The sequence below is a fragment of the Hemitrygon akajei genome, chromosome 2, assembly GCF_048418815.1.
Source record: "Hemitrygon akajei chromosome 2, sHemAka1.3, whole genome shotgun sequence".
NCBI classification, from domain to species: domain Eukaryota; kingdom Metazoa; phylum Chordata; class Chondrichthyes; order Myliobatiformes; family Dasyatidae; genus Hemitrygon; species Hemitrygon akajei.
The window spans coordinates 54,515,436-54,542,202 of NC_133125.1; the positions used below are offsets into that span (position 1 = coordinate 54,515,436).

A 26,767-nucleotide genomic window follows, 5' to 3' on the forward strand; every position below is an offset into this window, starting at 1 on the left:
ACCCGGTCGCCCGGCAATAATTGAGCAAACTTCACCTTTCGATCATATCTCCTCTTATTCCTCTGATTTTGTTTGGTAGTCGCCGCCTCGGCCAACTCATACGCCCTCTGCAACTCCCTCCTCATATCGGACACATACTTTATATAGGGCTTCCTGGGTAATTCACCCACCTCAGCCCCAAAACACAAGTGAATGGGCAACCTCGCTTCCCGCCCAAACATCAGATAATAAGGCGAGTACCCTGTAACATCACTGCGAGTACAATTATAACAGTGAACCAATTGTCCAATATGACGACTCCACTTATTTTTCTGCCCTATCTCCAGCGTCCCGAGCATATCCAACAGTGTCCTGTTGAACCTCTCAGGTTGAGGATCTCCCTGTGGGTGATAAGGGGTAGTCCTGGATTTCTCAACCCCAAGCATAGTCAGTAATTCATGGATAAGCCGGCTCTCAAAGTCCCGCCCCGGATCACTATGGATTTGCCTGGGAAGGCCATAATGAACAAAATACTTCTCTCATAACACCTTCACCACTGTCGTCGCCTTCTGATCCTTAGTGGGAAATGCCTGAGCATAGCGAGTGTAATGATCGGTGATAACTAAGACATTCGCGGTATTGCTGGTGTCAGGCTCAGTCGACAGAAAATCCATACATACCAGGTCCAGAGGTCCCGCACTCTGCAAGTGTGACAGTGGAGCCGCCGACGCTGGCAGGGTCTTCCTCCGGATGCAACGACTGCATCCCCTACAGTATTCTTCGACTTCCCCCCTCATCCGGGGCCAGTAGAACCGGTCTTTGAGTAATCCATAGGTCTTTTCCACCCCCAAGTGTCCAGAATCATCATGTAGGGCCTGGAGTACAGTCTGATGATACTTTTCCGGCACGACCAGTTGCCAACGGCGGGGTTGGTCCAGAGGCGCCGTGACCCGGTACAAGACTTGGTTCTTTAACTTTAACCGAGGCCACTCCTTCAATAACAGAGGCACGGACGGGTGTTTCGCCTTCTCGGCCAACGCCACATCCCCCTTCTCGACCGCTCTCCACACAGTGCCAAGACCCGGGTCATTCTGCTGAGCAGCTGCCACTTCCCCCGGACTCAGTTCCGGCAACTGTTTAGTCCGCAGTGCAGTCAGGTCACAGTAAGCTAGGGGTATGGCGTCGTCAAAAACCCCCAAATGGTCCACGGCTCGCTCCAGCCTTCCTCTTCCCTCGGCCTTCATGGTGATAGCAAACTGACACATAACCTTCACTCCAGGGGCAGGGATACTTTCCCACTCCTCATCCTTCTCCTGTTCCCCCGGCTCCCGACGTGACAAAGCATCCGCATCGACATTCCTGCTTCCTGGGTGGTACCTCAGGCTGAAATCATATACCGACAAGGCCGCCAGCCACCGATGTCCTGTAGCATCCAGTTTAGCCGAAGTCAGAATATAAGTGAGAGGATTGTTATCCATTCGCACCTCAAACTTGGCTCCGTACAGGTAATCACTCAACTTGTCCACCACCACCCACTTCAGTGCCAGGAACTCCAACTTGTGAGTGGGATAGTTTCTCTCAGATGGCGACAAGCTTCGGCTGACAAATGCCACCAGGCTCAATGCGTTGCCCTGTTCCTGGTACAGAACAGCCCCTAGACCCTCTCAGCTGGCATCCGCATGCAGCACATACGGCTTCTGGGGATCGGCAAAAGCCCTTTTCAAAGATTGGAATGCCTCTTCACATCGATCATCCCATCTCGAGCCGAAAGGTTCCGCCGGGTTCCAGTATCTTCCAGCGTCTTGCCTCCGGTCCTCCTTCCTCTTCTTTCCCATCGGGGGATAGCCACACAACAGCTGAGTCAACGTGTGACACATTCTGGCGTATCCTTTCAAGAACTGGTAGTAATACCCACAGAACCCCAAAAATGAGCGCAGAGCGCTCACTTTCTGGGGTCTCGGCCAGGTGGTCACGGCCTCTATCTTGGTTGGATCAGTAGCCACTCACTCTCGCGAAATGATGTGGCCAATGTAGCTGACCAATGACTTGCAGAACTGGCATTTGTCCAGGGAAAGCTTCAGCCCTTCCTCCTTAAGCCGGCTTAATACCTTTAACAGCCGCTCTTCATGTTCCTCCAAAGTCGATCCAAACACTATCAAATCGTCCAGGTACACCAGCACCTCCAGCAGATTCATATCCCCCACAGTTCTCTCCATGAGCCTCTGGAAGGTGGCTGGGGCCCCCGATATGCCTTGGGGCATTCGTTCGAACTGAAAGAACCCCAGTGGGCAGATAAAGGCTGTCTTCTCTTTATCTCCCTCACTCATCGGGATCTGGTAATACCCACTTCTTAAGTCCAGCACACTGAACCACTTCGCTCCACTCAGACAGGCCAATGCGTCCTCGACCCTCAGGACGGTATATTGATTAGGGACAGTTCGCCGATTCAAAGTCCTATAGTCAACGCACATGCGCACCCTCCCATTCTTCTTCCGTGCCACCACTATTGGGGACGCATAGGGATTTCGGGACTCAGCTATGATTCCGGCTTCCTTCAACTTGAACAAGTGCTGCCGCACGTCCTCAACATCTGCCGGAGCCAGCCGCCGGGATCTCTCTCGGAACGGGGTGTCCTCCGTCACCCGGATGGTGTGGCGAGTGCTTTTGGAGCAGCCAACATCAAACTCGCCCCGAGAAAAAACAGCTTCCATTTTCAGCATCTTCTCCACTAGCCTGCACTTCCACTCTGGCGACACAGGAGAATCCCCGAAGTTAAAGGCTTCAGCGGTCAGCTCCCTTCGATGCTCCAACCCCTCCCCATTAGGGGTCCTCACTGGTGCGCTAGACATTACCGTCACTGGGAACAGATGTGCCAGCGGCATTCCCCTTTTAAAGGTGATTTCTCTTGCCGTAGTGTTCCTGACACTTATAGCTATACGCCTCGCATGTACCACCCCAGTCTCTGCACTTCGGGCCTCACCAGCGCCCCCGCCGGAAATCGTGTCTCCCTTCAAGATCGTCCGGGGCGTCTACTGACAGGGCTTCACTCGTCAGCACCCTGGGGAATCTGGGGGTCCCCATCACTAGTGCTACCTCCCCGGGTCGGATCACCTTGGGCTTCACCTGCGTACACCACACCGTCCCTCGTTTACACTCCGGGTCCAGCCCCTGGGAGGCAACCCCTTCTTCGAATACCGCTCGAAACACTGGATGCACCAAGAGGGTCTCCAGAAAGTGTTCCCCCCCTTTCTCCTTACAAGCTCCCAGGAGCTGTCGCACAACGGGGGAGTTAGTCCCCAACAGGAGGGCAGCACCACCGGTTTCCACCGGGTCAGGACACACCAACACCAACGTCTCAATAGCTTCAGACATTCCTACATCGCCCTCCGAGAACTCCAATCTCACCGATAGGTACCCATCGTACAGGTAATCACCCTCGCTCACACCCCAAATCTGCAGGACATCAAATGGGGTTAAGGGCAAATGCTTTAGATACTGGTTGTAGAACAACAAGTACAATAAGGTCACCTGCGATCCCGTATCAAGAACGGCTTTTGCATAAACTCCCTCTATCTGTAGACACACATCGACACGGGGTCCTACCAGCCCATCCGGAATAGAGGCGTGGGCACCCGGGGGTCTTCCGACTGATCTCTGGGAACATGTTCCTCCAGAGGCTCCAGTCCGTTCCCTCACTCAGCCTCTCCTAAGTTTCCCGACACCTCTCCCTTCTTAGTCGCAGGGGGGCTTCCCTCCGTGGGACTCCTTGTCTCTCACAATCCCACCGAAAGTGTCCCTCCTCTCCACAGCTATAGCACACCGTCAGCCGCCCACAGTCCTGCTTGAAATGCCCCTCTTTCCCACTGTTAAAGCACATGCTGCCTGCTGCCCCTCCTCTCCCAGGACGGCCCCCGCTCCCAACCCACTGCACGGGCCGCCCCCGGGAGTGGGTACCTCCCCTGTCCTTTCCCTCCAGAGGGGGGTCCCTACTCCCCTGGGGGTTGTCAGTCCTCCACCCAGCCACCACTTCCTGTATCGCTGAGGATCGCTCCCACAGGCCCGAGCCCCTTTTCCACCACAACGCTCTCTCTTCCTCCTGCACCTCTCTAATCAGTTGCCCGAACGATGGAGGGGGGCCCTTCCTATAAGCCTGCCGGATAGTCCATGCCACCTTGTCCTTCTCCAGAGAGCCAGTCTCAGAGACTCATCCTCACGCTAGCCACGTCAGGCGCCTTCACTACCCCCCGGCGCCGCAACCCCGTAAGCATCCCCTCCATCCGAAATGTGTACTTGGAGAGTTTTTCCCCTCTCCGTTGTTCCAGGCGTTGGAACTCTGCTAAAAGCAGCCAGGGTTCCCCTGACAACCCAAACGTTCCCTCCAAAACTTCTATGCATTCCTCCACTGAAGCCCCAGGCTTTTCAGCTTTCAACTCCCGGACTGTTCTGGCTGCCAAGCCCCTCAAACTTCCCACCAATCGCCACCTCTTCTCCTCCTCCAAGCCTAGCCACTCCTCTAACATCAAAGACGTATGCTCGATCCAGGTCTCATAGTCCACCTCCCTGTCCGGAGTAGGCTTGGCTCCTGAGAACACCCCCAGCTTCAGCTGTGGCCTCTCGGCCACTCCCACCAGGGAGTTACGTGCGGCTGCCAGCTCCGAGGCTTCCCCCCTACCTGGGGGGCAGGGCCTTGTCACGCCTCCCTCCTCCGACCCCCCTTTACTAGCGATGAGCACCTCTCTGGGGGCCACCTCTAGCTCTAGCTCCTCACCTGGTGTCTCGTCATCCTCATCCTCGGAGAGGGTGTGGAGCCCCCACGGCCCCGCCTCCCCCGGATCACTGACCATCGCTGGCAGATCCAACGCCATGACGTCAACACTTGTACGAAGCAACATCCAGCTAGACCCTACCTCTTTACCACACCGTCTAGCTACTAGTTCTACCTGACCCATACCCTTTACCAAACTCAACCCCCGCACTAACGCCTCTCCCGAAACCCCAAAATCCACTCCACTCACCACGCATGCGTAATGCGCCGGTAGATCTCCTAAATTGCACCAGCTCACAATCTTATCTCTGTCCATCTCCGCACTGCTGTCTGCGCGATTCCACAGCCACTGAAAATCCAATCCCAGATGAGCCCCCACAAATGTAACACCTGCCCAACGGACTGGTATATGTCTAGGGGAAAAGGAGATCCAGCCACTCACCAACCCCACCTCCCGTACACGCAGGTGCTGTGGAAAACAAGTTAATGCAGCGACACACACACCATATCAAACTCACATCAGATACCGTTATAGAATATAATTTAAACATTTTACTAGAACTAAAAGGTTACTAACAATACAGTATATATGACGGAAAAGAAAATAAAATAAAAAGGCGCCAAAACTTATCAGAGTTCAGTCAGTTTAGTGCACATCGTTGGAGCTCAACCATCGAACCACTCAACCCCTCGTCGCTTTCCTCCGACCTCCACGTCCTTACACCTGGGACCACCCTGGTGGTCAACCGAGCAGTGCCGCACACGTCCACCTTCCTCGACGTCCTCCCTGAAAAGACCGCTAAAACCCCCCTGCTCCCAGGCACAAGACAAAATAACATTTCCCCACTGGTTAACAAATAAATTCAATCCCGATATCAGCAAGTCTAAAGCTAAACAACTGCGAGAGAAAGCACTTATCATAACAAAGAAGCCATTTTAATTAACATACACAGTACATTGTACACAACCGTGAAGCATGGGGGTGGCAGCATCACGTTGTGGGGGTGCTTTCCTGCAGGAGGGACTAGTGCACTTCACAAAATAGATGGCATCATGAGGAAGGAAAATTATGTGGGTATATTGAAGCAACATCTCAAGTCATCAGCCAGGAAGTTAAAGCTCGGTCGCAAATGGGTCTTCCAAATGGACAATGACCCCAAGCATACTTCCAAAGTTGTGGCAAAATTGCTTAAGGACAACAAAGTCAAGGTATTGGAGTGGCCATCACAAAGCCCTGACCTCAATCTGATAAAAAATTTGTGGGCAGAACTGAAAAAGCCTGTGCGAGCAAGGTCTACAAATCTGACTCAGTTACACAGTTCTGTCTGGAGGAATGGAACAAAATTCCAGCAACTTACTGTGGGAAGCTTGTGGAAGGCTACCCAAAACATTTGACCCAAGTTAAACAACTTAAAGGCAGTGCTACCAAATACTAACAAAGTGTATGTAAACTTCTAACCCACTGGGAATGTGATGAAAGAAATAAAAGCTGAAATAAATCATTCTCTCTACTATTATTCTGACATTTCACATTCTTAAAATAAAGTAGTGATCCTAACTGACCTAAGACAGGGAATATTTTCTAGGATTAAATGTCAGGAGTTGTAAAAAACTGGGTTTAAATGTATTTGGCTGAGGTGTATGTAAACTTCTGACTTCAACTGTATCTAGTAGGTGGGTCAGGATCAATCATAAGAAGCCACTGCTTGATGTCTAGTTGATTAATAATTGGACGTCAACATCAATCATTTAAAGATTTCCTTCTAATCCACGATAAACTGTGGCTTCTTTGCGAAAACCTGAAACTCTAAAGCAAATACTGTCTTTTCTAAATGAGAAAATCACTGAAGCAAGTTCTTTAATTTACAGCATAACTGGAACTGATTTTTTTTTACAGATATTGACTTTATTTTAATAAAATAATTTTTAAGAAAACATAGTTGCTTAGGTTATGAAACCCATATCTACCAGCAACTTGTAGTGAACTATTTAGATTCCATTTAATTGAATGAAGATACAACATATGACTGTTTATGTGTAACTACTGGACCAGCATCCAGTCTTCACAAAGACATTGAATGCAATCGCTACTCTCTGGAAGGTCTTAGAATACAATATCTGCTTCAGATTGAAAAATAAGTCAATTTATAAGCCCAACAGCCTGCACTCTGTGTAGAATGAAATCATTGTTCAGTAGTTAGCACTTTTATGATCAACTTTTTGAAATAATGCAAATCTCCAACACATTGCAGCAGAGGGAGTGATTGGATTTCTGCACAGCATGTGCTTGGCAACAATTACTAGAAAATTGCGCTTCTGAGCAGTCTGGTGACCGCATAAAATCTTACTTTTTCCTCTACGTGGTCCTCCAAGAGGAAAACGCCAGTGGAGTAACGGGCAGCAAGCAAGTCTTCCATGTGGTATCATGAAAACAATATATCTTTTCAACAGTGGTTCAAGAATGTCAAATTAGAACTTTAACAAAATGGATCTCTTGATTAGCTATTTTTTTCAGTATTTACATTGTTTTCTCTTCAGATTGCATTATTTTATTGTTATCACACTCTACAAGACTGTGTTTTCTCTTCCCTTTCACATTCATGTTTAGGATAGGGAATGGACTGGGCAACATTTATGGGCAGAATTTCATGTAGAGGAATATTTAAGGAAAGTAAGACTGGAAGACATTCATGGCAGAATTTACACCATGCCTGTTTTGACAGCTACATCTTTTTTACCCACTTGATGCCATCAGCTCTCACTTCCCTCCCTGCACGTTGCCAAGAGTCCAACAGCTCTGTCTTTATCTGCTTTAACTTTATGGGTTAGTCCATCTGTAACCCTCTGACATCTTCATATTACATACTGGGCCACTTCTATTGTAAGTGGCTAATTAGTAATCCTATCTTAGTGAGATCATGTCTTGCATGATCCCAAACATCTATATCTTGTTGGTCAGAAAGAACTACAGTCTGCAAATCAGTGAATTCAGATGAATCAAGGACAGTGGAAGTAGATGAACCAATTGTCTTTGTTTTTGCCATGTGCATGAAGAATTATGGAGACTGTCCTTGCGGTCCCAACTCTTTGAACTGAGTCATTATCTGGGATAATCTAATCAGAGCGATTAAATGTGGACACAAGGAGTTTCAGCTAATGAGCCTGAAACCATTCTCAGATGAGTAGCTATGAATTATGTAAAGTGGCAGGCTTGCCGGAGAAGCAATCTGTAATATCGATAGACTCAGTGCCTGGATCACCTAGTTGAGAAAAGAACAAAGGCCTAGGGCTGGGGCAGAGACCACAGAACAATGCTGCTTGTAGCCTTGGACCACAGCCAATAAGAAGGTGACCTTGAGCCAATGGAATGGAGATGCATCATTTGAACTGATGAGGAACACCCCATCAGAGTGAAGAGCTTCAAATATGAGATAGTGGTATCTCTCCGGATACCAACCATCACGGATGTGGAGGACCCCACAGACACGAGGAATGCCTGGCTAGTATAGACTCCTTTCCCAGGTAATACCTATTCTCTTCCTTAACTGTTCATGGAGAGTCAGGGAACCCTAGTGGTCATGCACACATGTGGTTAGTTTGTGAACCGACATGCTTTTCAGTTGAGACAATAAAGGTTACTTATTGGTAAATATCGATTCTCTCTGTGCCTCTCAGTTCATTATTACTAATGGGTAGATCCTTGTAACAATCTCAAATTTCCTTACCACCCTTTAAAACACGATGCAAAAGAAAGATGCCAACACAGTTGAAATGAGAACATTAGGATCTGAAAAGATCCCAGAGTAATGCAGTTGATTAAAATTGTGTTATGCCCTCGGCCCCCTCCTTTGTGAGAATCTCAAGATCCCTAGTCGAGGGGGGGTCAACTGACCCAAAAGAGGAAGAGACGTGCTGAATAGACACAGGAAAATGGGAAAGAGAGAGAGAGAGACCACGTTCTCCCAAGAAGCAGAATAAAGGTGACCTTGACTATTGTCTCATGGAGACCACGTGAAAAGCCCTCGGGCAAAGTGGGCTGGTTGAGAGAGAGATCGCATTACCTGCAACTTGATTGACACCTGCGATCCCGTGAAGAAGTATAAAGGAGGGTCTGAGGGGGGGGGAACCCTCAGACGCACCAAGGAGACACCAAGGAAGCACGATACCGATTCCCGTGGGAGCGGGAAGCCATTTTGAAGGAAGCCACGTGCGTTAGATTCCAAATGTTGAATCTGTGGCTAGAACCAACGAAAGACTGCCTTTAACTAACAACGGGGAAGCCTGCCTCCCTGATTCCAAGGATTTGCTCTGCAAAGACAACGGGCAAGTGTTTATCTTTTCTAAACCATCTCTCTCTCCAACGTGAAAACCCCAGAGGTTCCCACAAGGGAAAAGCCTGCAAACTTCTGAGTGACTCTTTATATTTCAATTGGACTCAATATTACCCCTAGACAAATATAAAGCTTATTTCTGATTGATTATTATTACACCGGTGTTTAGATTGAGTTTTGACGATGTATATGATCTGGATGTTTTGTATTAACCATACGCTTGTGCCCCCTTTTGAATAAAACATTTGAAAATAGTAGCATCCGACTCAGCTGATCCATCTATCTTTGCTGGTAAATTACCTGGTTACGGGGTTACGTAACAATTGAAGGATTACAATCGCAGGGTTATTGATTCCAGTACCTTCATTTGGCACACACCTTTTCTTTCCTGTTCAGAATTTCCAGGGTCTCCGAGCACTTATAAAGTTACAGCCATGAACATTATAGAACAGCTGTTTTCTAAGTAGCTGAATGTTGCCAGCATTGATTTACCTGGTGGATTCACTTTACACTTCAGGCATCAAAGGAACAGCTGTGACACTAAGAAGAGTTCACAAGAATGAAGCTATGCATTAGTGACAGGTTTTTTCAAAGCCCTGCTGTAATGTACACAATTTATTTGAAAATAAAAAGCACATCTCGGCAATGTTTCAGCGGGAACATAACTGTCCATTATTCTCCATCTGAAAAACAAACATATCACAACATAGCTTTCTAACCTTGAGCCATTTTTCCTGTCTCTGCCACCTTTGAAGTATTTTCCTGATGGTTCTTACCAATTATGCTCACCAGCTTTTTACATGCTCTCAAATGCCTTCTGAAAATCCATACGGATGACAGGTACTCCCTTTATTAATCTTCCCAAATATCTCAATAAAATGTAAAGTGTGCAGCAAATCCTCCATCGGTGTACCTGTACATTAATAGATGCTTCTTAAGGGTTGACATCTATGTTCAGTACACATTTTTTAATTTCATTCAATGGCTACGATTCCCTTCTTGGATAATACTACAAATATAATGCCAAATCACAACTCCTGGAGACCTAAGGCACAGCCCTCCAAACTGATTTTGTAAAGATTCCTCCTACCCACTGGTTAAAGGAAACTTTCAGCTCAACAATGTGGATGCTTGATCCATTTTGACAAAATTTTCTTCAATGACATTGGCAGAAATACACATGATGGCACACATCTGATCCTTTTGGAAAGCTCCACAGTCATTCTCTTAAGTGCACTGTTTATCTTCTCATTTATTTGACTCTGGACAAGTTATTCACTTTAATTGGAAGACATGACGGTAATGTACCCTACTGCCACAAAACATCTGTGTACTTCCAATTACCTCAGTATTCCTTTCTCCAGACCTCGGGTAACTTAGCAAAGCTCAGAAGCAGAGATCAGAACGAAGGTATATAATGACTCATGCTTTGATCTAGTGAAGTTATACATTGAAAATAAGAGTTTAATGGCTCTGGGCCTGTACTCGCTGGAATTTAGAAGAATGAAGGTGGATCTCATTGAAAGACCTAGATAGAATGGGTGTGGAGAGGATGTTTCCTATACTCAGAACAGAAGTCCATCCCTTTAGAACTGAGATGAGGAGGAATTTCTTTAGCTAGAGGATGGTGAATCTGTGGAAGTCATTGTCACAGTCAGCCATGGAGGTCAAGTCATTGAGTACATTTCAAGTGGAGGTTGATAGGTTCTTGATTAGTAAGGTGTCAAAGTTTATGGGGAGAATGAGATTGAGAGGGATAATAAATCAGACATGATTGATTGGCAGAACTGATTTGGTAGGTCAAATGGCCTAATTCTGCTCCTATGCCTTATGGTCCAAAAACCTTTTTTTAATTATATACTCTAAAAATATTTGGAACACTGGAGGCTTACTAGAGATTGCATTTATATGGCACATTGTCATCTTTGAGAAATTCCATGTATGCAAATACTAATAAATAGCTATCCAAAAGAAATCTTCATTTCTATGCATGTAAAATGAGCACGGTTTGTGCACTGCAAACTACCGCAGGTGCTAATGAGGTCAGTGCCTTTCCTGCATGAAACCAACTAGATTCCTTGTTCTTCTTTGCCAATAGTTTCCTTGCATTCATCTGAACAGGAAGATAAGGCTAATGTCACATCCAAAAAAAGATGTGGTTCAAGCCTAGATTGGGCACAGGGTTCATACTATCCTGATTGAGAAATGAGAGATTACCATATGAGCCAATCTAACAAGTGCAAGGGAATTTGTAGAAATATTTCCATTAAAAAATTTAAAAAGATCCTCTGTTAAATTTGCCTTTTGAAGACAATTACAAAATAGCAGTTAAATCATGAGAAGTCAACTGCGCAAGTATTAATACATAATCCATGTATATATCTGTACAATACCTCTGCATACTTTGACATCGTGCTGGCTTCCACAGCATAGACCCTCCTTGCTCCTGCTTGAACTGCAAAGAATGAAAGTATTCCGGAGCCACAGCCAACATCAAGAACAACCTTTAAATAAAAAAAAAGTCAGAACCCTTTTTTTCCCCGATTGTTTAAAAGTTTAGTGTGTGCTGAGTAACTTCCAAACACCCTTTACAAAAGCTAATGCAATGTGAATAAGTTCTTCAGGGTTACTCAAATGGGTACATAACTCCCTCCAATTACAGGTTTTGAGCTCAGCCAATGACCAACAAATAATAATGTTAAACTATGGGTTTCTGCGGCAAGTTACAGTAGAAAAAACACAAGACATACACATCCACCAATGAGGAATGCAGTTAGGGAGAGCTTTACGGTAGAATTTATTTAATAGAATTAAAATTATGTACTTTTATCAATATTTGGCATGAATAAACATGTACATGAAGGAACAGTTGCCTGTAAATTCATTGGACATAGAACACAAAGGAACCTGTGCTTCTGTTCATAAAATTCCATTTCATTGAGCTCAAAAGAATCATCTTTCAGCAGTGGAGTAAAACAGGTGGCTGCTGGTATAGAATATATGGAGCAGAGATTAATTTTTTGGACAGTTTGTTTAAATTATCTGATAGTTACACCATATTCCTTTAACATGTTAATCTTGCTGGAGAACATTTGTCAAATTCTTGATTAGATTAATGGATAAAAGAAAACCTACAAAATTCCAAGTGATTTTTTTTATTCCCCCTTTACCACGTCTACATTAATCTTTATCTTGTCCTCCCTATTTTGCACTTTGCTTCTTTTCTCACATAATCCCTCCTGTAATCTGATCTATTGCAGGAATTATTTTGTTCCCTCATCCCCTTGCACATTGATGAAAATCATTGCTTCAGCATTGATGAAAATCATTGGCTTTGCTTCTAATTCCTGCAACAAAGTCCCAACATTTCAAGATATTCTGTGTTTGTTGCTCAAGTATTATATGCTTTTTCAGGTTGAAGTGGGGGGAAAGGATTATCTCCTTCAGGTAATGGGATGGATGAGAAATGGTTCTACATCCAAAGCCTGGAAATTCTATCACATAACGGTGTGGTTGTGAGCTCTAGTGGAAAACCACTGGCTGAAATGTTCAGATGACTAATTTACGTTCCATAATGGTTACCAAATTGCTCCCAGATCATCCACATGTACGGCATGTGAACTGGTGGAAGTCCCAGAACTTCCTTCTTCCACAAAATCCACGTGCAACTCGTTTGTCTGTTTACTTTACATCGTCAGACCGAACAAACCAAGTCTCTAATGCGCACTGAGTGTACAAGATCTGTTCAATGCCCACAAAGACTTGCGGCAACCACTTAAGGAAGATCCCTAAGTGGAAGGCTCACTTTCCGTAGTGTTTTACAGCTTATTGACTTCAAAATGTGCACGTTAAGATCTACGTCAACCTGAATGCTCGTCACCAGCATTTCAAATGGTGTGAATCATTGCATTTAAGACTTCTAAGGCTCGAACAAGTCTTAGAATAAACATTAAAACAAATAGTATAATTACGTAAAGCAGCAAATTTGCAGAGTTAGGTTTTAGCGGAGGCTATTGCTCATTTGCAATTGTACCGGATCAGAATTTGAAAGTAAGTTTAGGATTAAGAAAATGTCATTAGCTAATGATGAAGAGATTAAGTGCTGTCCACTCCATCCAACTCTACCTTTTGAATACTCACCTTATCCTTAAAATCAACATGATTCTGCAGTATTGCTCTTTGATAAGTGGCAGTTCTTATATAATCCTGCATCATGTTCTGCTGTTGTGATAGGCTGCCATAAAACTAAATGGAAAACACAAACATTTGACTTTAGTGAAGAGCTAATGTATCCAGTATCCTATTTTTTAAAACAATGGGACTGCTGTGGTGTAATCTGAACACTGTGCTGAAATCACCTGTTTTCACCAAGTGTTGACTTGATGATGGATACAGATGCCAAGGAGAGAGATCAGACCCTGAGCACATCATAAAACAAGGCAGCTCCCCTCTTACACTACAGCACAACAACTTGATCTGTTTAGGAATATTGCTGACAGAGGAGAGATGTAGATTTTCAATTTTCGGTATGATGCATTTTTGTCTTGGGAAAGTGCCGACAACAAAGATCATTTGAGCATTACAAAACATTCAACACTGAATACAGCAACCTTTTCCAGTAAAAGATCTAACAAATTCGATTCCATATCACGCCCACAGACCATCACAGAAATTTACTGTAAATGGTTTAACTTTCTGGAAAGCAAGTGCTTAAATTTTTGCTGCTTTAGGCTTCCAATCTCCACATGGAATTTAAAAGAAATGATTGTTATTTTCATTTCAAACCCTCAAGCATTTATCCTGCATTAAAGACAGCAGAATGAGACGGGGAAATATTTCTCCAAGGATCTAAAAGAAATTTAATTATATTTGGATATTGCAATCATATCCAGAACTTTGTCATAATCATGTAAATGTTATAATTAGATCTAACAATAGGTAACATAGCTCTGCTTAAATAAAAATAGGAAACATCTTAAATATTCAGCAGTCCAGGTGGAAAGACAAGCTGTTAACATTTCAGATCCTTACTGCTCCCAGATGCCTAACCCAATGTTACAACAAACCACAAATTTCAATGCTTTTCATGAAATGCATTTTGCTTGGGCATTATGAATAGGATGCAATGTGCATGAAATCATAAATTTGAAAAATTCATTTGTGTGCCCAATCTTGTGTGGTGAACTGTGCAGCTTTAATTTTGCTTTTGATGGGCAACTTAAACACTGAACCTTTGATAATCCAGAACTTAATTTCTTCCCTACTCAATTCTCCATGCTTCTCTTGGTAAGTCAAAAGGGGAGAACATTTAAAAGCTAAAACAAATATGCTGAAATAAAGTAGTCAAGCAGCATCAGTGGAAAGAGAAACTAACCAACATTTGGGGTCAGGGACCCTTCCTGTTTGTTCAGATTCCAGGATCTGCAGTTTCATTTGTTATCCATTACGGGAGAAAACCCAAGCTTAAGTAGAAGATAGCAGTTCTGATGAAATTAAGGATGGTATCAATTAAAAGGACACAGAAGAATCAAATTAAAAAGGATTTTGAATTTTGCACAGATTAGTAATAGATCAGAGGACTAGGATTTTTTTTTAGAAATCAAAAGTATGAATAAAAAATAATAGAAAAAAGATGGAGTATGAGTGTAAAAAAGTAAATGACATACAGAATTTAGCAGGAGTTTTACAGTTAGGGAAGAAAGCTTAAAAAAACTCTGATTCCAGATGTGAATAATGGGAAAACTGGGAAATGTTTGAAATTCCAAGTATTAATTTTCATTTAGACCAATAATAACAGACAATTATGGGGATACATAAACAAATATGTGTCACTGGAGAAAAAAAGTACTAGGCAAACTAAAGGGGCTGAAGATTGATGGGTTTCCTGGACTTAGTGGGCTACATCCGAGAGTCCTAAAATAAAGTGGATGCACTAACAATAGAGTTATAATCAACCAAGATTCATTGGATTCTGGAGAAGTCACCTATTTTGTCACATAGAGACAAGAAGAGCTGGAATAAATGGGCCCTTTGCAGGCTAGAAGGATTTAACTAGTGCAATATGCCAGGGATCAGTTCTTGACACTTAATTATTTATCACGTACATTAATGACTTGAATGAGGCATACAAAATACACGGTTTCCAAGTTTAAAAATGATAGGTGGAAGAGCACTTGTGACAAGGAAACTGTGATTCTGCAATGGGATATGCAGAATGAGAGCAAGGGAAGAGTTACATTTGATTCCTCCTGGGTATATGCTAAAATTTGTAATATAGAAGTTGGTGAGACAGAATGGTGTTAGATTGGTGAGACAGAATCTGTACTGTGGGCAAGTGCTGAAATCTATTACTGAGTTAAATAGCAGGGTAATTAGAAAACTATAAAAAACACCACACTGATTTAACACAGTTTTATAAAGGGAAATTGTGTTTTGACAAATTTGCTGGGTATGCTTAAAGATGCACCAAACAGGATGTGAAAATTTAAAAAAAAATGCCGTCTCTCTTCCCACAGCGTCAGCCCTGACCTGCGGAGCTTCCAGCATTTTCTGTCCTTGTTTACAATGAAACAAGGTATGAAATTATTGATAAAGTATCACTAAAAAAAGTTTACTACATAAGAAATGTAGAGTTGGTGTGGATAGAGGAGTGGCTAATTAACAGAACAGTCGAGATAGATAGATCATTTTCAGATTGATAATCAATGGAATGGCACAGGAATCAATTCCGTGGAGAGGATGTTTATACGTGCGGAATAACCTAGAACTAATGGTCATTATTTAAAAGTAAGAGGTTTCCCCTTTAAGGCAGAGATGAAGCCAAGCACTCTCTCGGGCACTTGTGAATTTTTGAAATTCTCTGCCTCAAATATTCAACGATTCTCCTTTCATTTTCTTTTGTGAGCTGAAGGTAGATAAATATATGATAAGCAATGGTGTGAAATATGAATAGTGTGCAGACAGACAGGAGTGTCAGGGCCGATTTGAGAGGACAAGGGACCTACTCCCGTTCTGAAATAATAAATTTATATGTGGAATCATTCTGGCCTCATCCTCTTTTCTTTAAGTTAGTAAACTGATGTAATGCCCACTAAACTTCCTTGCCTTGAAAATGGACACAATCGCACAAATTATACACATAAAAATAGCTGCCAAAAGTGCACTCTGCACATGCTTTGAAGTGTTTGTAACCATTTGATCAGTTGCTTACTGGGAAATTGGATGGGTTGTCTCCTGCTGCAATTTTACCCTAGGCAGGTGTGGATTCATTGTACATTCATGCGTGTGATACCTTTCTCAATGTGCAATGTGGCCCTTAATTAACTCTGACAAAAAATTCATTTAAAAGATCAAAACCCATGATCTTCTAAATAAAAAGTAATGAATTATCGTTGACATCCACTGGGACATCATTTCCATCTGTTATATAACATCACCACCACTTCTGTCCCCCACACTGCCACTCCAAAGTATTAAAAATGTCATTGCTGGCCGTTAACTTAATTTGAATCATCGGTGTGCTTAACTTTTCATTCCCTTTGTTACCATGGACAATGAATTGTAACAATTGATACAGGGTGATCAGCTCACTCCGTGTGTTCGCAGACCTCCATCTGAGCAGCTATGGTGCTCGGTCCCTCCAGGGTTTCACCCACCACTATTATTTAACTTCCAAGTCAAATTGCTTAGTCATTTAAATCGAGTTTTAACAGCATTATTAAAATGGAGGAAATTATAAAACAAACTTTTTAAAGGATATCGAAGTTTATTTGGAACTTTGAAATTCCATTGGTTTTTTGGTGGTATCTGGATATGGTGTCAAGGCAAAACACAGCTCGTTTAGCACACCAAGTATGAGTGAAATCAAACTTCTAGGCATATGGTTCAGTCACTGAGAAGGAATGGTCAATGACGAAGCTGACTGGTTCCTACCTGGAAGTACTGTGTTGCAGAAGCATCTTCTGTTCTTTGGCTGAATGCTGAGGGAGCTTTATTGGAGCTTCTAAAGGTCTTTAAAGAATTGTAAAAGGTAAGGAACTCTGAAAACAAGACAATAAACGTGTCTGTGAAAATATGTTAGGACATTCTAAACAAAGAGAATAGATAAAAACGTTCCAAGCTAACAAAACGCCAATTTCTTTGAAATACCCTCCTGACAGCGCTACATGACACAGCTGATATAGTGTTTCTGATCTAGATTAATGATGCACCAATCTTTACATTGTTTCCTGTGAAAGCTCATTTATAAGCAATTGTGGTGCAATTCAAATGAAGAAAACTACTTAGCTGGCCTCAGATGTTTGCAGTAATTTACTTACGCTGCTGAAATGATGTCTGAACCAGCAAGTATTCAATCTAAGCGAACATACAGTGCCTTGAAAAAATATTCAACCCCATACATATTTTCACACTTTACTGGCTCTTTTTCTATTTTTAAAATATACTGAAGTGGGATTTTTGAGCTAACTAAAAAACATAGTGCATCATGTCAAATCAAAAAAAATTCCAAAACCTGTCAACAATTTATGAAAAATTAAAAACCAAAATTGTGAGACTGAAGAAGTATTCATCCCCTCTGTAATTACTAAGCTAACTTTCCTCAGGTGCAATTACCTTACCAACTCACCCTGTTTGTTGATGTAAAAAAGATGGAGTATCACCTATTTTCAATGAATCCATAAGAATAAATACTCCCTCTCTCTGTAAGGCCCAACAGTATGGTAGATTTTCTTCAGAGCAAACCAAAATGAAGACAAAAGAGCATTCAGGACAAGTCAGAGAAATGAGAGAAATGATAAATGATAATAGGGAAGCACAAATCTGGGGAAGTTTGCAAGATCATCTCAAAGACACTAAGCATATTGTACTTCAGAGCTCAGTGCAGTTCGTGGTGAAAAAGTGGAAAGATATGAAACCACACCCATTTTGCCCCGGTAGGGCCGCCTCTCTAAACTCAGCCCCCAGAGATGAATGGCACTTGTAGGAGAGGCTACTGCGATGCTAACCTCCACTCTGAGTCAGCCACAGAAGTCAGTGGCTCCAACTGGAGATAAAATTCATGGGTCCAGAATCTCTAAGGCTTTGTAGAAAAAGGGTATTTTTGGAAGAGTGGCAAGGAATAAGCCCTGGCTAAAAAGAAGCATATGCTTGCCGGTAAGGATTTTGGAAAGCATCACTTAAAAGGTACTGTAAAGATGTGGAAGAAGGTCTTCTGATCGGATGAGACTAAAGTGGAATTTTTTTGGCCTCAACACTAAGCAGTACATGTAGCGTAAATTTAATACTGCACTTCAGCCAGGTAACGCCATCCCTACTGTAATGTATGGTGAAGGTAGCATCATGCTATGGGCTGCTTTTCAGCAGCACGAACTGGAAACCCGGTCAGGATTGATGGGAAGATGAATGCTGCTAAATACAGAGAGATCCTGGATAAAAAACCTGCTAGCCTCTACCAGAAAGCTTAAACTGGGAAGGGAGTTCATCTTTCAGCAGGACAATGGCCTAAAGCACACTGCCAGAGCAACCACGGAGTAGCTTAAAATGGAGAAAACTGAAGTCCTTGAGTGGCCCAGTCAGGGTCCTGACCTTAACCCGATTGTAAATCACTGGCAAGACTTCAAAATTGCTGTCCACCACCACTCCCTTTCTAAATTGGCACAGCTTGAGCAATTTTGCAAGGAGGAATTGGCAAATCTTGCTCCTTCATGTTGTGCAAAGCTGATAGGAGACTTATCCGGTAAGATGGTGGTGCGTTCAAACGCAGGGCCTCTTGAAGCCAACCAAAGGTGCACTTTTCTTTTTAAAATGTGTTTTTTGTATGATCGTAAGACTGTACTGGTCTCCAAGAACAATGGGTACAGCAGGTCTACCGCATCAGTGATCTGGTCGTCGTTTGGAGCCACCAGCCTGGGTGTTGAAGGAGCCGGCAGGCGGGCCAAGACAAGAAGAAGCCAGCAGTCGGGTGGGAGAGGAGAAGCTGGTGCTCGGCCGGGAGAAGGAGGCCAGTGAGGGTTCGGAGAGACCTGGGTGCAGACTGTGCTGCTGCTGGCTACTCGAAGATATCGGGGTTGCTGTACGAAAGCAGCGTGCAGTGTAACCGTAAGTGCCTATCTTGGACGTTTCCCTTGCAATCACAAGACCATGTTGGACATTGATAATGTGAGATGCTGCAGGCCTGTTTCCCTTGCTCGGTGGATTGACAGGCGACCAGGCAACAGCGTGGCCTCGGCTGTAGCAAGGACAAAGCCTCAAGTGGGCTTGCCTGCTGCTGCAGTCCAGGCGGGATGACGCTGGAGGCAGTATAGCATGGAGTCTGTGCTCGGTTGGGAGCTGGCCTCTCCCATAAGTGCTGTCCTCCAGTGTTCAACAGTTAGAAGGACAGGCTGGATTGCCAGGAGCTGTACCATCAATTTGCATGTCACCCAGGGACTTGGACTATACACGTGATTTCTTGCGTAACAATGTGTGTTTTTTTTCTCTCGCTATTTTGAATGTATGCTGTGCACCTGGGCCCCAGAGGAATACTGTCTCAAACAAATGTATCCATGTATGGTCTGAATGATAATTAAACTTGATTTGATTTGATTTTGATCCAAAAAGACTACTGGCTGTAATGTCTGCGGGAGGTGGTTCAACTAAGTAGTAAGCAAAGGGGAATGAAAACTTTTAAACTGCTGACATTTCAGTTTCCGAATTTTTAGTTCTTCACGCTTACAATTTTCCCTGTATTTGGGCTCTATTGTGGAAAAAAAAAGCAGCGACTGATGTACAAATCAAAATTCTCAGTTATAATTGATCAAAATCTTTGGTGTGTTACTCATTCATATGAACAAAGGGTTGGGGGCTGAATACTTTTACAAGGTACTCTAACTGGACAAAGTGGATAACTCAGGATGTCAAGAACTGGAAGATTTGAGCTAGGTTCACCAGAGCTGTAGAGATAAGGACATTTAAAATCTGCATTGCACTATGATACTATTTTGGAAGAAAACTAATGAAGCATTTGAAAAGAAACCCAGCAAAATTGAAGGGAATAGGTAAGAAAAGCAGACTGGAGTGCATCTGTTCTACCAAGGAGTACAACCAAAAATATGACATAGATTCAGTGATTCAGTAAAAATTCTCTCAATAAATTAGCTAGAATAATAAGATCATGCAAAATGGTATAAAAGTATACCAACATTGCTCCTGATCAAAAAACATAAATAATGCACCAGAAAGAAGCATCAACAATTGGCCAACCTTGGTCATGGAATTCTCTTGGCTGTCATTCAGCATGACACACAGACAGAAGCTTGTCCTTCAGCCCATCTAGTCCATGCCAAACTTTATTCTACCTGGTCCCATCCACCCTAACCTGGATCTGTTGCTCCAGGTGTTGTCCCATATTTCTCTCCTAGCCATAAGTCCAATGAGATGATAGTCGCACTTCGGCAAATCTGATCGCCCGGCTGTACATCTACTCCCAGGCTGAGGACCGCAGTATCAGTGATGAGGACCATGAAGGTAAGGTAGGGAAGGCAGAGAAGCACTTAAAGGGCTGCTTTGAATCCGTGGACTGGTCAATATTCAGGGATTCGTCTTCAAATCTGAATGAATATGCCACAGTTTTCACTGACTTCATCAAGACCTGTGTGGATGAGTGTGTGGTTTTGAGAACATACCAGACATACCCAAACCAAAAGCTGTGGGTGAACCAAGAGGTTCACAGTCTGCTGAGGGCTATATCTGTGGTGTACGAGACCGGCGATCCAGAACGCCCGATTGAGTTCAGCGCTTTTTATGCATACTTTGAAAGAAAGAATAAAACTACAGCTGTGTGAATCCCAGCAGCATCTGATGACCCCTGTGATCTCTATGTTGGAAGCCAATGTCAGAACATCTTTCAAGAGGGTGAACCCTCGCAGGCCCAATTGTGTACTTGGTAGGGCACTGAAAACCTGTGCTAGCCAACTGGTGGGAATGTTCAAGGACACCTTCAATCTCTCACTGCTGCAGTCGGATGTTCCCACCTGCTTCAAAATCAAACCAGTGCAGGGTGAATGACGGTCGCTCAGTTGCACTCACGTCTACCGTGAGGAAGTGCTTTGAGAGGTTGGTTATGGCCAGAACCAACTTCTGCCTGAGCAAGGATCTGGACAATCTGCAATTTTCCTACCAGCGGAATAGGTCTACAGTGAATGCAATCTTACTGGCTCTCCACTAGGCCTTGGACCACCTGGACAAAAGCAAGACCTACATCAGGCTGCTATTTATTGATTATATCTGAGAGTTCAACACCATTATACCCTAAGTAACAACCAAAAAACTTCAAAACCTCTGTCCCTGTACATTCATCTGCAAATGGATCTTTGACTTCCTCATTGGGAGATCACGCTCAATGCCGATAGGAAATAACATCTCCTCGCTGACAATCAACACCAGTGTATCTCAAGAAGTGGTTAGTCCACTGCTCTACTCTTTCTAAACCCACAACTGTGTGGCTAGGCAGAGCTCCAACACCATCTACGAATTTGTCAGTGATACAACTGTTGTAGGCAGTATCTCAGATAGTGATGAGGAACCATACTGGAGTGAGATAGATAAGCTGATTGAGTGGTGTCTCTAATTCCGTAAGACCAAGAAGTTCATTGTGGACTTTCGGAAGTGAAGTCGGGGAACACACACCCGCCCTCAATGAAGGATCAACAGTGGAAAGGGTGAGGAGTTCAAGTTCCTGGGTGTCAACATCTCTGAAGACCTACCTAGGCCCAACATTTTGTTGCAATTACAAAGAAGATACAATAGCGGCTATGTTTCATTAAGAGTTTGAGGAGATTTGGTATGTCACCAAAGACTCCAGCAAATTTCTACAGATGCACCATAAGGAGCATTCTGACCGGTTGCATCACTGTCTGATATAGAGGGACAGGAACACAAAAAGCTGCAGCAAGTTCAAATTCAGCCAGCTCCATCAGGGGCACAAGCCTCCCCAGCGTTGAGGACATCTTCAAAAGGCAAAGTCAGCATCCATCATTAGGGACCCTCATCAGCCAAGACATGCCCTCTTCTCATTGCCACCATCAGGGAGGAGGTGCAGGAGCCTAAAGTTGCACACTCAATGTTTTTGGAACATGTATATACATACATACACATATATACATATACATACATATAATGAAGGTAATATATTAAATAATAGAACAACAACACACACAAAATGCTGGTAGAACACAGCAGGCTAGGCAGCATCTATAGGGAGAAGCACTGTCGACATTTCGGGCCGAGACGTCGACAGTGCTTCTCCCTATAGATGCTGCCTAGCCTGCTGTGTTCCACCAGCATTTTGTGTGTGTTGTTGTTTGAATTTCCAGCATCTGCAGATTTCCTCGTGTTTGCATATTAAATAATAGACCGGTTTTCATCTAAAAACTTGATTACTTTGTAGGTACAGTGTATGATGAAACACAGATAACAGGATGCTAATGATCAATGAGATAATGAGTTGAATGAACTTATCTGATTAACTGAAACAGAAACGGGTGTAGAAGGACCCTGTACTGTAAAGTTTTGTGCTAACAACTACGCTACCGTGATATGGCTTTTTAGGGTTTACTGCTCTTTACAGTAATTTTTTCGATATTTAGAAACTTCTAAAGCATCTTCACTTTACAGAAGTTTTTACATATGCGTAAAATTTTTGCACCATACTGTGTGTGTGTGTGTGTGTGTGTGTGTGTGTGTGCGCGCGCGCGCATGTGTATGTCTTACTGTAATTTGTAGTTTTTAAAAAATGTATTGGGCTGTACCTCTGCTGCAAAACATATAGCAGTGGTATTAAACCTGCTCCTGGTTGTTAGTCAGGATTTGTCCATTTATATTGAGGAGGAAACAATCTAAGAAGTCTGTATTATTCTGCTTTTTAATTACGAATTGTTTTGGGTCCCATGATTCCCTAAACTGCCACAGCACCAGTTCTAAGAGTCAAGCTTCAATCCAAACTGAGGATTTCACAGCAAATCCTAGAAAGCGTGCTGAACAATTTATAGAAAGTCATCCATTAGAAGGTACACAAGCTCTCCATCACATACTCACCATTCAGCAAGTTAAACTGAAGTAACACACTGGTGCATCCCACCGTAATGAGGAAGGCCTGTTTTCCCACCTGACAGCTTTCCGTCTCCCGGTTTATGGAACATTTGAACACACAAACACCATTTCCTGAAAGAAAGCAAGCTCATATCAGAACACCAACATCACCTCTCATTGGAACCTGTGACGTGACTCCAGTCATATTCTGAAGTTCTTACTAATACACAATCTTAACAACAGTGAAAACTATTTCCTTTGCCTTCTCACAGCCAACTACAGTGTACAAATGCTCTCTTTGCCAACAATAGTTGTACTTCTGTCATCATTTTCTCACGTAATTCTGATTTCATGGATGATCTGGGATATTTATTTCTGTGCATGGGTTAGTAAATCCTTACTCAGCTGATGTAGCTGCAGAGTCAAAACAGTATTTGCAAATGCAAAAACAAAATCCTTGTGAAGTTTCGCAGTCAGCTTCAACTTAGGTACAAAATGCATAATTGAGAAATTACTGCAAGGAAGAGAAGGTTCAGAGGCAGCTCAATAGAAGCCTCCCAGATTATGAAAATGTTTCCTCTAAGGGAAATCAAATCTAGTGGTGATAAATACAAAACAATCAACTGTAAATTCAATGAAGGATTCAGGAGAAACTTCTGTATCCAGTATAATTAGACAGTGGAATTCACTACCACAAAGTGACTGAAGAAAGAAAAGCTAGTTAAATGAGACAGCATGAATTAAGGACAGCACAGTAGCATAGTGGTTAGCATTATACCAGCGACCCGGGTTCAATTTCCACCGCTGTCTGTAAGGAGTTTGTACGTTCTCCCCGTGACCACGTGGGTTTCCTCCCACAGTCCAAAGATGTACCAGTTGGTAGGTTAATTGGTCCTTGTAAATTGTCCCATGTTTAGGCTGGGGTTAAATCGGGGATTGTTGGGTGTCATGGCTCGAAGGACCAGAAGGGCCTATTCTGTGCTATATCAAAATAAATAAATAAATAAAAATGTCTATGAAGAAACCAAATTAACAAGTGAGGAAGAAAGGAATGTATCAGATTAGGACCAATGTATTATGCACAAATATTACGTTACACCAATTGCGGACCTGGCTCAGTAAGGCAAAAAAACACAGATTCCAATGATCTATTTAGAACTCCAAAACTTAGCTAATTAGAACAGAATAGCAAGCATTAAAAAACTTCTCTACATGTGCACGGGCCCCTCTCACTGCAACACACACCCCTCACTCAATACGCAATGCCACTTGTGACCAGCCCATCGGTGACCGCTCTACTTTTGTACTCATTCCAATGATACAAAATGCTGCAGTAAGTGGACCAATTCAATAGCACCTACTGAAACCAACGAACCAATCATCACTCGTCACCACTCTCCGTGAGTCCTGTGTTCACCTAACTTTCATGTTCTCACTGTTGCATTCCCATGGTTACAATCGAAGCTCCTGTAGCCAGTCACGTACGCTCAAGGCCGTGGTGGTGAAGACATTCGACGCACACACACACAAAGATTAATCCTTTACAATACCACTTACCACAATGTACCAGAAGTATAGTTAACATAGCTTTATAACAGTATACCTAGTTCTCACTAATGCCACAGATGAACAAAAATGGAGACCATCCAGTTTCAGTAATACAAAAAGGTCCTCAGCTATGTGCCACAGGGAAAGTCAGCACTTGCCTCCAGTGACCAAAGAGCTACCCTTCGAATCACAGTATGGATCTTATTCCTCAAGAGATTTTCATTGCAGGGTAACTCCCAAAATGTAAGAAACAGCATTAACCTGTAAGCAATGCCTTTTTCAATCTTACAAAAGACTTTAACTGTTATCAATTAACGGAGACTGAAGAAATTTGCCTACCATCAAACATTCTTCTTCATTTTACTTCTGTATCGTGATAGCATGTGAGCCCTAATCTTAAATATGGGTCCAGCAAACACCCAATCCCAGACAAAATGGGGATAATGAATGCTCAAACTCACTAAATCTCTCGTCACAATATTACACGTAATGGCCATTAAGCCTTCTGATGGAATGAAACCTCAGCACTGAACTGGCTCCGTGGCTGCGGCCTGCAGCCACCAGGCTCCTGGACCGGTCTCACTTGCCTCAGCACTGAATTGGCTCCGTGGCTGCGACCTGCAGCCACCGGGCTCCTGGACCGGTCTCACTTGCCTCAGCACTGAACTGGCTCCGTGGCTGTGAACTCACTTTCAGGGACTCTGTGGTTAATCTTTTGTATGTTATTTGTTTACTTTTTTAAAAATTGTTTGCACAGTTTGTTCTTTTTTTCACTTACTGAGGGTTTGGTGGTCCTTGGCGTGTCTCTCTCTCTCTGGTTATCCATCCCATAGGATGATGATGGTTCCTTTCAGTCAGTTGTTCCACTCTTCAGAAAGGAACAGCCTGTGCGTGAGTGATTTTAGGTGAGTAGGGGGTTGCACAGGACAAGACCCACCCTCTCGACATCCTTTCCCGGATCCAGCAGCATGGTGGGGTCGAAGACGGCTGGGGGAAGTTCTGTGGCAGTGAATGGCCAGACCGAGCTTCGATGCAAGGGACGCCCTTTCTGCGCTTCATGGCACGTGTTTGCTAGATGACCGTTGACCCTACGAGAGGGTTCATCGCCCATTGACAGGTCTTGTTTTTCATCCTGCAGGGTGTCTAGCCACCCTCCTCACCAGGAAAGCCTGGTGGGGGAGCCGGTTTAGTCGCCGACCACCCGACCTTGCGACAGGTAGTACTGGGTTATATGGGGCCAGTAGCACTCAGACCTTGGCGCGTCAGGTTTTTAAAAAATGGGTTCTATTGTTTTTCTTTGTTGTGTGGCTGTCTACACGAAGGTGAATCTCAAGGCTGTGAACAGTATACATACTTTGATAATAAGTGTACTTTGAACTTTGAATCTGTTAAATAAATGGAATAACATTCGTTACATCCACTTAAAAATGTCTAGTTGATGCATCATGCCCAGCTCCATCAGTGAGCTGGAGGATGCAACCAGGGCCAGCGTACCAAAGGAAACCCACACAGACACAGAGCAAGCATGCAGACTCCACACAAACAGTTCCTGAGGTCAGGGTTCAACCTGAGTCCCTGGCAGCAGCACCATCTACTGACAACATTGTGCCACTAACTGTTTGTGAACACTTTAAACCACTTTTTATAATGTTGTACATGCTGGTATTTATGATGATTTTATTCCATATCTGTCCTTCTGACTTTATTTTTATATAATTCTTTATTCTGTATAATTATTGACTGTTGCTGTTTCTTGTTGCATGTAGCACCAACGTGACACAACACTTTCCTAATACTTGTAAATGTATATGGTGAAAAAAGTTATTCTTGATCCTGTTACGAACCCCGTAACTGGGTCACTTACCAGCAAAGATAGAGAGGTCCGTTGAAGTCTGATGGTACTATTTTTAAAAGTTCTTATTTATAAAGGGGACACAAAAGTAAGGTTAATACAAACATTCAGATAATATACGTCGTCAATACTCAATCTAAAGCGCGGGTATAGTAATAATCATCAATAAGAAGTAGCTCTATCGTTTTGTCTAGGGGTAAAAATATTGTCCGATGGAAATATAAA

General features: G+C 43.3%; 1 protein-coding gene across 3 annotated transcripts in view; it reads right to left on the minus strand.

Moving 5' to 3' along the window:
- Nucleotides 1-26,767, minus strand: part of carm1l (coactivator-associated arginine methyltransferase 1, like) — a 69,983-nt gene that overhangs the window by 20,772 nt on the left and 22,444 nt on the right. For all 3 annotated transcript variants that reach the window (XM_073072363.1, XM_073072355.1, XM_073072371.1), the window contains exons 2-5: nucleotides 23,149-23,274; nucleotides 17,008-17,114; nucleotides 13,216-13,320; nucleotides 11,469-11,579 (exon numbers count right to left, since the gene is read on the minus strand). In XM_073072363.1, the coding sequence (XP_072928464.1) occupies nucleotides 11,469-11,579; nucleotides 13,216-13,320; nucleotides 17,008-17,114; nucleotides 23,149-23,274 (449 nt within the window). The remainder of the gene's footprint in view (nucleotides 1-11,468; nucleotides 11,580-13,215; nucleotides 13,321-17,007; nucleotides 17,115-23,148; nucleotides 23,275-26,767) is intronic.